Raw genomic sequence first — 14,562 nt, 5'->3', positions numbered from 1 at the left:
GAGCTGCCAGAGGGAGTGGTGGAAGCTGGTACAATTGCAACATTTAAAATGCAACTGGTTGGGTATATGAATGGGAAGGGTTTGAAGGGATATAGTGGAGTACTGGCAAGTGGGACTAGATTGGGGTGGGATATCTGGTTGACATAGATGAGTTAGACCAAAGGGCGTTTCCATGCTGTACATCTCTATGACTCTATGGTCAAAGGGAGAGAAGGAGCCTATAAAAGAAAAAAAAAGGGCAAGAGGGAACTGCACAGGTTTAGAAAAGGAATTCTTGAGCTTTGGGCTGAGGCAGCTGAAGGTGCTAACACCAATGTCAGGGCGGTGGACAGTTGGGTCACATTACAGATCAGAATTGGGAGGAGTAGAGAGACCTTGATGCAATTTCTGAGCTAAGGGATGAAGCACTGACAGGAGTGGATGAACACATGAATAAAAATTTAAAGTCTCAGGGTGGACTTAGAATGAGTAAGATAGGTGAACAGGACTTGAAGCAAACTCAGATAGGCAGAACTGAAGTGAAGTTTACATTGATGTAAATTGGGAAGCGCACCAGGAGACCATTGGAATACTGGATAATAAAAACATAATTGAGGATGTAGCAACATATAGATTTCAGTAGGAGCAACTGCAATATTTTGAAGGCGAACAAGCAATATTATGGAAGTGAAAGAACAGAGTCTTGCTGTTTGGAGTGAATACTGGTTAAAAGTTCAGCTCGGGATTAAATAGTTTGTCCTCAGGTGGAGGCAGGATTGAATCAAATTACTAGAAAAAGGCTTATAGGAATTGACTAAAGACAAATTATATCAGTCTTCCAAGATAAGTGGAAAAATTTTCTAATCATCTTATGCATAATATTCAGCAAATGATATGATAAATCAGAAGTGAAAGGATCAAGAGAGGTAGTGATGAGACTGGGTGTTGTGAGCATACATATAGAATCTGACATGTTTCTTGAATGAGATCACTGAAAGACAGCTGGTAGTTGAGAAATAGGAGATCAAAGTTAAATCCTTTGGGCACTCCAAAAGCAATGGTACGGAAAATTCTGTGACTGCAGCTGGATAGTTAAGCATTGAACCTGGTATGAGCAGTCCCAACGAGAGGATGAGGAGGCGAGTTTGACGAGATAGTGCGACCAAGTGCGGGGAAAGTGACGGACTGAGGAGGAATTGTGTCTCACGATCAAGCAGAATATCACACAATACCAGGTTATAGTCCAACAGGTTTAATTGGAAGCACTAGCTTTCGGAGTGCCTGATGTGACAACCACCTGATGAAGGAGCAGCACCCCGAAAGCTAGTGCTTCCAATTAAACCTGTTGGACTACCTGGTGTTGTGTGATTATTAAACTTTGTACACCCCAGTCCAACACCGGCATCTCCAAACCAAGCAGAATATCACTTATGATTTTGTGAAATATCAATTCAGCACTGCTGCAAAGCCGGAGACGTATTCAGAAAACTTAAAATGAGTTTGAGAGGCAACAACATGTCCATGGAAAACTGTACAGGGGCAGATTGGCTTTGCATATCGAAATATATCGCTACCTTTTTATTGATAAGTAGTCAATAGAAAGGCCATCCTGACTCTTACTCTCCCCACTGAAGCCGCCCGTCCCGAGCACTCGAGGCGCTTCGAGACAAGAGCATTTTTTTAAAAATCCAGGGTTTTTAAAAATTGGGCAGCTTTTACTTGTATTCACCTGAAAATGAGGCGCAAACTAGTTGAAGAAAAAGCCTTATAATTTTAGCAAAGGGTATGTAACTGTTTGCAAATTATTTATATCACCTGCTATAAATTACCTTGTTTTTAAAAAAATATTATTTTTGATCCGCACAAAGTGATCCTTGATTATGTGAACCTGAAGCTGGAAGAAGCAGAAACTCAACAACAAGTGTTCCCGAAAGTTTCCTTCCGGGTCACTACTGACAGTTACTTCCGGGTTCTGACAATATGGCGGGTCCTGTTCGGTGGTAGCGGTATCTGTTCAACGAGTGTAAAACAACAAGATCGGAGTTTAACCGGTGGGAGGGAAACAAAATCGTGGTCCTCGGCGATGGAGCGAGAACGGCCTTTCCGATAACGGCCGGTGAACGAGAGGAGATTATATTAGAGGTTTATCGGGGCAGTGGGATCTGTGCTGCGAGCTGAAAATGGCCCCGGTTCAGGTGGAGAGTTCGCAGCTGGTGTCTGCCGCTGGCCCGACCTCTGCCCCGGCCGCTGCAGCTACAGCAGCCGTGGCCGCCAGCCCCGGCGTCCGCCTTAGCATGCTGATCGAATTCCTGCTGCAGAGAACCTACCATGAAATCACGGTGCTGGCCGACCTGTAAGTAGGATTAATTACACCCGAGTAATCCAGCGCCCTGAATCCGTTAACTTTCTCCAAGTACTTACATGTGTCTTTCCTGCCCACTTTTCAGACACTTGCTTTGAGTGAGAAATCCGCTCTCTCTTTTTGGTGTAACTTCTATCCCTGGGGATGCTGTGTACGCTTTACGCTTGGTACCCGAAAACACTATTTAGCATCTTGTATTGCCTTAACTCGTTTTCTATAGTTATGTACTCCAACTGTAACATTCTTATACTTTAAACTTTTTTGAAGTATAGCAGCAGTTTTACACTAAACAGTGTTGTTACAATAGATTAAAACAGGACTTACTTATGCAGACGGCAATTGGAAAGCAAAATAATGCTTATTAGATTTAATTTCAGACTCTGGAACAAATATTGTTTCTTTTCCTGTTTGGATAAAATTCGATGAGAAACTCGGTTGGTCTGGCAGCATCTGTGGAAAAAGAAACAGAGTTAACATTTTGAGCCCAGTCTGACTTTTTCAGTTCTGAAAAAAATGGAGAATAGACTTTTTATACTGTTGTCAGAGGGGGCGGAGCAGCAAGTGGAACAAATTATATGGTGTGAAGTGCAAAAGACAAAGGGGGTGATAATGGATTTAGAGGAGAGAGAATTGTTAAATGGGCATGAATAAAAGCGTGAAAATGAGAAAATGCTTACAATACATTCTCCTTTGCATTGGTGAGACCAAGTGCAGACTGGGTGACTAGTTTACAGAGCATATCTCTGTCTGGATAACGCTGTCCTTCCAGTTCATTGCCATTTCAGTAAACCACCTTACTCCCATGCTAAAATTTTCATCTTTGGCCTCTTATAGTTTTCTAATGAAGTTCAACCCAAACTGGAGAAGCAACATTTCATTTTCAGCTCAGGCATTTTGCAGCTTTCAGGACTTGATAATGATTTCTTCAACTTCAAAGCATAACCTTCATCCTCCATTTGTCTTACATCACTTGACCCCCACCTGCAGCCAGCAAGCAAGCAGAGTGGGCCAATTTTCTCCCTTTCACACCTTCATTTGCACCCAATTTTGGATCTCTTTCTCCTCTTGACCGTTATCCTTTGTCTTTTATTCGGGAAGCACTAAGTCTGTTCCACTTGCTTCTCCTCCCCTGGGTTTCAGTAGCATAGAAAACACTTTTTCCAGCTCCTTTCAATCACTAAGAAGAGTTAGACTGAACTTGAAATGTTAATCGTTTCTCTCTTTATAGATGCTGCTCGACCTGTTGAGTTTCTCCAGCACTTTTTTTTAATTTCAGATTTCTAGCATCTACGTTTAAGATGCTATGTGGCTGTTGGTTCCTAATACCTTCCTGAAGTGGATGTTAAGGTCAATTGTCTCAACATTGAGCTTTAGTATAGAGTCAAGGTTGGAGTAGTGCTGGAAAAGATCAGCAGGTCAGGCAGCATCCGAGGAGCAGGAAAATCGACGTTTCAGGCAGGAGCCCTTCATCATTGAGCTTTAATATGCCATTTGAGAATCAAGAGCTATAACTAAATGTAATCACTCTCACCTGGCAGGAACATATTCCAGAAAATAACCAGAAATTTTGTACTCCTTATCAAGTGTGATTTATTTGGCTGAGATTGACTCTTTTAGTGCAGACTGCTGTCGACTCAGATTTTCTTTCTTTTCTAATAAAATGAGCAGTTCCCAAACTATGATTTTTGCAGAAATGTTAGTTTTTCTTGTGTTTTAATCATTTTCTAAATAGAGGTAAGGAGAGAAAAAGTAAGGAAGTTTTGGAGTCACTTTATAAAACCCAGGTTTGGCCTCACATGGAGTATTGTGTCCACGTTTTGGCACCATGCTTTAGGGACGTGTGAAGAGGTCCAGCAAAGAATTTACAAGAATGGCTGCTGGGATGAGGGACAACATTTACATAGAATGGAGAAACTGGGCTCATTCTCTTGAATACAGAGAAGGTTGAAACAAAATTTAATAGCAATGTTTGATGTGGTTAGAAGTCTGGACAGAGCAGATAGGAAAAAGCTGTTCGAATGGGAAAAGGGTGAAGCACCAGGGGTGACTGATTTAAGGTAATTGGGTGGCAAATCCAAGCCAAAAGGAAGACTTTGAGTTTTAAAAAATCCTCTGAGTGAGGATTTGGAATTCATTGCCTGACAGTGTCTTGAAGATAAATTTGATTATTTACTAAAAGTTAATTATCTGAAGAAAGAAATCTGCAGGGAAGCTGATCTAGTTGCATTGCACATAAATGAGCATCGACAAGATGGACCAAAATGCTCCACTCTGCTTTGACCATTGTTATGATTCTATAATCTAAGCTCTTACTGGCAACTAATTTAGCCTGTCTTTGTGATTTAGTAATGATGCATTACGGATATTGCTCAGAAGCTTGTGATGATTGTATTTATAATGGCTTTATAGATCAAATTGCTTGTGGACATCTAAATTAGGAACAGAAATAGGCTATTTGGCTTCTCGATCCTGCTTTGCCATTCAATAAATTCAAGGCTGAACTGGAGTTTCAAATTCCTCTATTCCATTTATTGCCAATAAGCTTAGATTTTCATTGACAGAGAAATAAATGTAATTTTGCCTTCAAAATATCTCTCCTCAAAGGATGACCTCTAAGTTTTAAACTGTGCCCCCTAGTGTTGGGCTCACCCACAAGGAAATGCCTTTTCCAGATCTACCTTATCAAATATTAGTTCATGGGGTGTAGGCTTTGGGTTAGGGCAGCATTTATTGCCAGTCCTTAACTGCCTTGTAGAAGATGATGGTGTGCTGTTACCACAGATGGAAGGTACTGTTGAAGGAGCCCTTGAAGGAGCAAGGCACTTGTAATTGTACTCACTACTGCTACTTGATATCAGAAGTGAAGGGAGAATGTGTTGAGGGTGGTCAATGCAGTGCTGATCAAGCAGGTTGCATTGTCCCAGATTGTGTCAAGCTACTTGAATGTTGTTCAAATATCCAGGCAAGTACAGAGTATCTCACCAACTGATGGCTTGATCGTCTTGAAGATGAAAAGGCATTCAACAGACAGTGAGTTACTGATCACAGAATTCCTAGTTTCTGACCAGCTCTTGGAGCCACAATATTGTATGGCTAGTTCAGTTCAGTTTCTGATCAATGGTAACTCCCAGGATGTTGACACTAAATGTGATCATGATGATTCATGATGGTAATGTTGTTTAATGTTGTGGGGTGATGGTTAAATTGTTTCTTGTTGGCAATAGTTATTGACCAACGAACATTGCTGGTCATTTATCAGCCCATTGCATGGTGCTGGAAAAGCACAACAGGTCAGGCAGCATCTGAGGAGCAGGAGAATTGACGTTTTGGGCATAAGCCTTTCATCAGCTCATTCCTGGTGAAGGGCTTATGCCCAAAACTTTGATTCTCCTGCTCCTTGGATGCTGTCTGACCTGCTGTGCTTTTCCAGCATCACACTCACGGCTCTGATCTCCAACATCTGCTGTCCTCACTTTCTCCATTTATCAGCCCATATCTGGACCTTGTGTTAGGTTCTTTTTATTTTTGAAATTCTTACACACTCCATGCAATTGCAATACACCAACTTCTTTGAACAGCCAAAATTTATTAAGCAAGTACAAGCTTTGGAGGATCTCTTAACACTCTTTGCAATGCTTGCGAAGCATGTCAAGAGAAGCTCTCTGAACAAAGGGACCAGGTTTTTCTTTATACAAAATATTTACATCACATTGAGTAATGCCCACAAGACAACCCCCAGCTACACTCCCTCAGGCATATGCCACTCAAGGCACAATGCAGTGACCTGATCATCTCAAGAAACAATGTAATGTAAATCATCTCTTAATGGCAAGATCTGGTATAAATAGTTTTTTAAACTACAGGGTGTGGTCAGAATTCTAACTGCAATGATTCTGAATAGGAGATGATAATGTAAATTTACTCTGAATAATAGGAGATGATGATGTAAATTTACTCTGAATAATAGGAGATGATGATGTAAATTTTTTTACATTGTACCTGCATGACAGAGAAATATACCACCCCATCCCCGAGGCATCCAATTTCTTGAAGGTCAGCAGAACAAATTAACATCGCATTTACTGCATTTAGGCATAAACTGTTTCAATATCTGTGGAATCTAGAATTATGTAATCTTCATAAATATTTACTTTTCTGTACTTCTGTGGATTGAAATAGTAAAAGGATAGTTTTAAAAACCATGGATTTTGGAAAGGTTTACTGTATTTCTTGAAACAGGTTACTGATGCTCACTGTTAGTTTATTCACTGTTTAATCATACAGGTTTAGTTGCAATAAAGTTGGAGCTAAAGGATATGTACAAAGGAAATTTTGGCATGCAACGAGTAGCTGATTGATTTGTGGAACTGTGACCAGTTGTTAATGACAGGCATTCTGCCAGGCAGCAATGATAAGTCCATATAAACAATATATCAGAAATTTCATTAGCTTAACCTAGTTGCTCTGTGCCTTCTGCAAGCAAGTGAAAGTACCTAGTGAAGGTAGATTGATTTATAGAAAGTCCTGACAAGACAAAAGCATCATCCCAGAGAACCCTTTGGTGAGGGACCATTGAACTGCCTTTTCAGTCTTTACCTCCACCCATAACCACGATCATTTTTAGATTAGATTAGATTAGATTAGATTAGATTAGATTACAGTGTGGAAACAGGCCCTTCAGCCCAACAAGTCCACACTGACCTGCCGAAGCGAAACCCACCGATACCCCTACATTTACCCCTTACCTAACACTACGGGCAATTTAGTACGGCCAATTCACCTGACCCTGCACATTTTTGGATGGTGGGAGGAAACTGGAGCACCCGGAGGAAACCCACGCAGACACGGGGAGAACGTGCAAACTCCACACAGTCAGTCGCCTGAGGCGGGAATTGAACCCGGGTCTCTGGCGCTGTGAGGCAGCAGTGCTAACCACTGTGCCACCGTGCCGCCCATTTATTTTCTGTTTTTATGGGCTTTGTGTATTTAAGCGGTGTTTTATATGGTTAGACTTAACTAGAAGAGTTATGTCAATAGTTCATAATGGTTTTAGTTGTAGCTAGAATCTATTTATTTATAGTGACTAATAATTCTTGTTCTGTGTAGAAACATGGTCCTTGCTTTCTGTCAACCTGGATCTAAAAGAGGTAAATTGGGAATTTTGCATATATTTATAAATCCTTAACTTCGGAGATGACTTCAGGAATAGTGGCACATGATCCCAATTGAGCGTAGTATCTGTGATCATCCCACTTCTGACCTTATGTGCTGGAAAGGTGAGATGTCACGAGCCGAGCAGACCTGTCAAAATCTAAACTGAGTATGAATGAGCAGGCTATTCCTTTTACAAATTCTGCTTGATTGTGCTGTTGATGATCCCTTCCATGATTTTTGTAATTGAAAATAGGCCAGTGGGATGGTAATTGGCCTGGTTGGATTTAGTATGCTTGTTGTGCGTCCCTGTGCAATTTTCCATATTGCTGTGTAGGTGCCAGTCTAGTAGCTCTACTGGAACAGCACGGTTTAGGACACTTAGTTTTGGAGCACACGTATTCAGTACAATTGCTGGAATGTTGTCAGGGCCCAGAACCTTTACAGTATCCAGTGTCTTTGGCCTCTTAAAGATATTGTGGAGTAAATCAGTTGGTTGAAGAATGGCATTTGTAATATTAGGAGGTGCCTGAGATGGAGTATCCACTTGACATTTTTGTTTGACAATGGATACAAGTGTTTCAGCCATGTCTTTGAACTGCTTTGGGGATCGGGATAGTTGTAGAGGTTCCATCTTCTGTTAGTTTCGTTCTCAACCACAGTTGATAATCGGCTGTGGCAGGAATGCAGAGCTGAGTTGATTGTAGGACTACTTATCCCTGATGACTGAATGTTGTTTCCACTGTTTGGCCTGTAAGTAGTCATATGTAGCTTCATCAGGTTTCAAATTCATTTTCAAGTATGTCTCCTTAAAGTTACTGGATCAGGACTTTCTTCCGGCTGGATGGCAATGGTAGGGTAGAGGGCATGTGGGGCTTTGAAGTTACAAAGTTGAGAGTCTAGTGCTGGAACAGCACAGCAGGTCAGGCAGCATCTGAGGAGCAAGAAAATCAATGTTTCGGGCATAAGCCCTTCATTCAGGCTTATGCCCGAAATAGCGATTCTCCTGCTCCTCGGATGCTTCCTGACCTACTGTGCTTTTCCAGCACCAGACTGTCAACTTTGATCTCCAGCATCTGCAGTCCTCACTTTCTACTGTGAAGTTACAAAGTGTTTTTGAATACGGTCTGATGTCCCACAGTGCTTCATAGTTGTCACATTTTTGAGCTGCGAAATGTATTCCAAGTCTGACTAGTTTTAGCACAGCTGTGGTGCCACACCACATGATAGATTATAAAGGAAAGATAAATTTGTCATGGTCTTATCAAACCATTGGGTTGCTCTTTCATTAAAGAGAGATGATTGGTAGTTACTTTAATCTGGAGGTCACCACGACTTAGTTGAGGGGAGAGGTTGAGACGGAGAGTACTTAATGGTAACGTCAGCTGGTGCAGCAGTTGGACCCATGCAGTTGGCATTGTTAAGTTCTTTTTCCCTGAGGTTCCTTACATACTTGATGCAACTGCAACACACCAACCTCTTTCAACAGCAACCAAATTTTATTAAGCGCAGTACAACACAAGCTTTGGAGAAACCCTGAACACTCTTCTTCATGCTTTGAGTCATGTCCAGGGGCCTTTGAACAAAGGAAGCAATCCTTTATACAAAATCTTTACATTACAGTTAGTAATGCCTACAAGACAACCCCCAGTCACTCCCTCACAGTCACATGCCATTAAAAACACAATGCAGTGACCACATTATCTCCAGAAATAATGTAATGCAAATTGCCCTTAATGGCCAGATCTGGTGTGAATTGTTTTATTTTGTAATTATAGGGGAGTAGTCAAATTCCAACTGTAATGTTCTTATTGATCTCTGAATACAGGGTGAAAACATAAATCACTCCTGAATGGCAAGAGATGAGAATGTAAACCTCCCACATTCCACCTATAAAACAAAGACACACCACCCTACCCCAGGGGCATTCAATGTTTTGCTGGTCAGCAGAGCAAATTAACTCTTTGATATCACAGCATCACTCTGCATTGCAGACCAGCCATCCAGGCAACCGAGCATTCGCCCTCATGATGGAATATATCTTCAGTGAAAAGACGGGACTTCACCTCCTGTATGGATGCATCAGTGACAGATGGATTTGTGAGAATGAAGTCAAGTAGATAATTCCCATTTGTTGGTTCCATCACCACTTGTGGCAAATCCAGTCTCGCAGCTTCAATATGCTTCAACTGAGCCACTCTTTACTCTTCTAAATCCAAGTGAAAACAAGACAAGTCTGCCCAGCCTTTCCTCATGAGACAACTTGCTCATTCCAGGTATCAATTTGGTAAATTGCTGCTTCTGATGCATTTACATCTTTCCTGTAAACAAGGAGAAAATAAAGATACGCAGTAATCAAGATGTGGTCTCACCAATGCCCTGTGTAACGTAGCATAACATCCTTACCTTGATGTCCTGATTCCTCTCAAAATAAATGACAGCGTTCCATTAGCCTTAATATTTGCTCATTGTGTTTACGTATTAACCTTCTGTGACTAATGCACGAGAACACACAAATCTCTTTGCACCTCAATTCTGCAGTTGCTTTCCAAAGTGAATAATGTGATGAAGCTATTGCTTTGAGGTGGATTTTGTCCTTTTTTTTCCAAAGGAAAGTTGAGACACCAGTGAAGGGTGATTTGCTCAAAGCCAATATTGTGAACAGTTTGTGAGGCCTTGGATTTTTAAAAATTAGTTAGAACAATAGAAGCAGCCTGAATGGGTGTGGTCAAACTGCCACAGAGCCAGGATTTTGAAGTTTAGCTTTTAGCATTTGCTGGTGTGTTAAAGCTGGATCTAGAAACCCTTATCCTGTTATTCCTCTTTCTGTTACAGCTAAAACCTGGGGTTCTCTTTCTGGCTGCTTTAATTGTATGTGAGACAAATTTATTTTACTGAACTTGTCTTCACCAAGTGTGTGTTTGTTGGATATTACTATTAATTAGTATTAGTTAATGGATATATTATTTTGTTCAATGCTTCAATAGAGTTACAAGTAAATCAATACTTCTATTTTTGTCAGTACTTTAACAGTAATGCAAAAATAAAGTGTGTTTTGCTTAAAGTTGAATAGTTTGATTAATTGAATTGCATCTAGATCACAACGCCTTACACTGATTCTAACCTTTTCTTATTTTAAAGATATAATCTTAATATATTTTGTCGGGGGTTTGGTCTGGTCCAAACAGTATTACTTTTTTTCTTCCTGCCAAAGTGAACAAGTACCCATTATTCTACCTTATGTTCCATCTGCCAGATTTTGTCCAATCATTCAGTCTATCTATATTCATCTGCATCCTCTTAATATCCTCTTCACAACAAGCTCTCATATCTATCATCTGCAAATTTAGCAACCATGCCTTAACTCCCTTGATTTAAGTCATATAACTTGTAAAAAGCTGAGGCTCCTTCAGGACTTCATTTGTTAAATCCTGCTGATCAGAAAAAGACCCATTTACGCAGACGAGCTAGCTGGAAACAATCTTCTTACGATACTAATGTGTTACTTATTAAGTTCCTATTTGGATAACATACATATTTTACATTGATCCAAAGCAGAAGGTTCTTTTCAGTCTAAAATGCGTCATCTAACTGACCCACTGTAAAGCTTGTAATGCATTTGAACAGTATTATTTATAATATTTTCACAGGATCCTAACTGTAAAATTGCTCGCCGTTATATGCAATTTCAATGCACTCTCCAATTCTCTTTGAATGTTGTCAGTAAAGTATCCAGTGGCAATTGCTGTTCCATTATAATCTGTGTTTTGTGATTAAATTGAAAAAAAGATGTCCTATATATCATAATAAATCCCAAAGTTTAACAAGTGTAGGTATCCTGCATGTTCTAAAATGCAGGTAATCGAATACATTGCTGAATTAACTATGTCTTTGAGAAAGACAGTATTAAAAAGATAGCGTCTGTCCAGAATCTCCCAGCGCATTTTTCTTGCTTTTGGTGCAGTGTGGTCAGTGATTCATTGTGCTCTTAGAACTGCAATATATTGATGCATCCCTGTTACTTAGAGCTGATGGTGTTAATAACGAATGGAAAACACTTTTACACATGGTGCTTTTGAGGTGCAGTGAAAGTGTCCCTAGCTATTGATCAGGTTGCCTGGTTCAACTTGTACTTGTGCCAGAGATGTGTAATATGTCCGAACAGTTTGATTCGGAAATATACAGCTGTATCATTATCAATGTGTTTTGATTCTATGACACATTCATTACAGTATGAATGTCTAATACAAGTCTCACTTAACTACTTTCCTGCAAGATTGTCCTATTCACTCTGCTGTTATTGCTGTTCTTCCCCATGAGTCAAGGGTGATTATGTTGATTGATTGACGTAAATCTTCAGTGTCCTTGTAGAACCTTGGCTGTTCACTCTACTTTCTTCTGTGATCCTTCTCTACTACATAGAACACCGGCGTTGTCTGTGGAAACAAAATTGCAAACCCAAGAGAGCCACGTACTGGCTATTATTTGTTTGTACCACAGAGCCTCCCCTAAAAATATTCAATTATTGTGACATAACATGGAATGTATGATTATTCACTTAAAAGATGATGTAGCAGTGCAATATTCTGCAATATCTTAAAACTCGTTCACGTACTAGTTTAAAGAGTTTGTGTTTAAAATACATTTTCAACTTGAATATATTTTGAATGAATCGGTCATGTTATTGATTTAAAATTGTTTTTTATTCTAGTCATAATGCTAATAACCTCTACAATAGGGCCCTACACATCTGATAATGTCTGTATACAGTGAACTATCTACTGAACTCTGAATTGCTACTGCAATAATTAATAGAAAGAGCAATTTCTAAGCTGCTAACACAGGAATTACTGTTCTGCAATTTGGAAAAAGGAATAGAATATTTATAGATCAGTGATTCAATTGAAGTATCTGCTAGCTGAATATATTCACAAATAAGTAAGACCTATCTGTTTGTTAACAAATCTTAGTCAAAAAATAAATTACAAGCAGATTAACTTGTACAGATGAAGTCTGGTGCCTTAAATATATTGTTTGATGTTGTTAACCAAAATAAAGTATTCCATCACACCAATTCTATTAATGCCTCGCTAAAAAGTGATATTTTGTCACGATGAACAAATCTTTGATTCAAGTTATGATTTCTCAGAGTTTTACGGACACAGGAGAAATTGTTTTTGTTTTGGAATCGTTTGTATGCCATGTCTGAAGATAATTTAGATATTGTCCTCTGCCTTCTGGATTACTTTGGAAAGCTTCCACAAACCTTCATCTTCAGTTGTATCTTTGGTTATCATCCTAAACTGTCTGAAGTTTTTAAATGGCAACACATTTCATCTCATGATAAAGCTCTTTGAGATGTTTAGCACAATGAAATACAAGAGATTTGAAATTGTTATGCATCAACTTTGTATCTAAAGTGTATAGTTTTCATCTGAGAATAAACCATATGTGGAGCTTTTACTTGCGTTGTTTAGTAACTGATCTTCTGTTCTTTTTTAGGTTGCCTCGAAAGACTGACATGGAACGGTAAGTGACAGTTTTCAATTAATTTTTCTTCATGCATTTAGTGTATTTAATTTTAAAAAGGCTGATTTTATATTTTTATAAATGGAAACAATAGCAATGGTAAAGAAACCTATCTCAATAAGTCTTAATGTGTTGGCATTAGTTTAAATTTTTTTTGCCAATTGATGTAACCAGTTTTATTTTATAAATTGAACTAATTTACTTGCCAGTAATAAAAGTACTTTTGTGATGTAGGGTTAGCATTATTCTAAGCCTAATTGGAGCAGAATGGCATTTAATTATTTTGAGATGCGGGGCTTTAGACTATTGTTCCAAGAACACAACATTACATAAGAATTCCCCAGTGACTTAGTCAGTGAGCTGTTAATAAAGGTAGTGAAACTAGGAGCTGGAGTGGCCCATTTGGCCCTGTTATAGTTTTTTTAAATATATTCGTTCATGGATGTGTGTCACTGGCTGGAGCAGACTTGTTGCCCATCCCTCATTCCCTTGAGGGCAGTTAAGAATCAACCAAATCGCCATGAGTCTGGAATCACATTGAGGTCACACCAGGTAAGTATGGCAGATTTCCTCCTTTTAAAGGGCATTGGTGAACCAAATGGGTTTTCCCCCTGATAATTGGCAATGGTTTTATTGTCATAATTTCATTCATATTTCCAAACTATTATTGAATTCAAATTATCTCATTTGCCATAGTGAGATTTGAACCCAGGTCCCCAGAACATTACCTGGGTTTCTGGGTTAATAGTCCAGCAATAATACCACTTTTTGATCATCCAACTGTGTACCCTGTTCCTGCCCATACCCCATAAAACTGGATCTAGTTCCTTCTTGAAAACATTCACTCTTTTGGTCTCAACCACAAATGAAGCCAATTCAAGAGAAGACATTCCCAGATTAATTTATGGTTCTGCTGATTCAATAGTCTTAGCTGGGTTGGCAGGAAGATGGTATCTGTTTTATTGGCGTAGTTGCGATGTCATAGACTGGTAATTCAGGGCCTCCGGCTCATATTCTACATGTATGCAATTAAAAACTAGTCTAATGGTGACTGTACAACAATTGATAATCAAAGTTTGGGAGAAGATTTGTAGCTCAGGTGCTCGTTGTTGTGGTTCTGTTCGCCGAGCTGGGAATTCCTGTTGCAGACGTTTCGTCCCCTGTCTAGGTGACATCCTCAGTGCTTGGGAGCCTCCTGTGAAGCGCTTCTGTGATGTTTCCTCAGGCATTTGTAGTGGTTTGAATCTGCCGCTTCCGGTTGTCAGTTCCAGCTGTCCGCTGCAGTGGCCGGTATATTGGGTCCAGGTCGATGTGCTTATTGATTGAATCTGTGGATGAGTGCCATGCCTCTAGGAATTCCCTGGCTGTTCTCTGTTTGGCTTGTCCTATAATAGTAGTGTTGTCCCAGTCGAACTCATGTTGCTTGTCATCTGAGTGTGGCTGTTGGTTTGTGACAACGGAACGAGGACATGCCGCAACCCAAAGGACTAGCCACACTACCATACATCAAAAACATTTCTGAACTGACAGCCAGACTACTG

General features: G+C 39.8%; 1 protein-coding gene across 3 annotated transcripts in view; it reads left to right on the top strand.

Moving 5' to 3' along the window:
* The first annotated feature begins 1,926 nt into the window (after positions 1-1,926).
* The window catches only part of med14 (mediator complex subunit 14), a 114,335-nt gene continuing 101,699 nt past the window's right edge, over positions 1,927-14,562 (top strand). For 2 of the 3 annotated variants that reach the window (XM_043700847.1, XM_043700846.1), the window contains exons 1-2: positions 1,927-2,332; positions 12,995-13,021. In XM_043700847.1, the coding sequence (XP_043556782.1) occupies positions 2,160-2,332; positions 12,995-13,021 (200 nt within the window). In that variant the 5' untranslated portion in view covers positions 1,927-2,159. Of the gene's footprint in view, positions 2,333-9,730; positions 9,769-12,994; positions 13,022-14,562 lie in introns of those variants that run through there. The other variant, XM_043700848.1, reaches the window with a different exon arrangement.

This window comes from Chiloscyllium plagiosum, chromosome 12 (genome assembly GCF_004010195.1).
Source record: "Chiloscyllium plagiosum isolate BGI_BamShark_2017 chromosome 12, ASM401019v2, whole genome shotgun sequence".
Classification (NCBI taxonomy): Eukaryota; Metazoa; Chordata; class Chondrichthyes; order Orectolobiformes; family Hemiscylliidae; genus Chiloscyllium; species Chiloscyllium plagiosum.
Note: the sequence above shows the minus strand (reverse complement) of the source record. Positions and strands in the feature narration are given on the sequence as shown.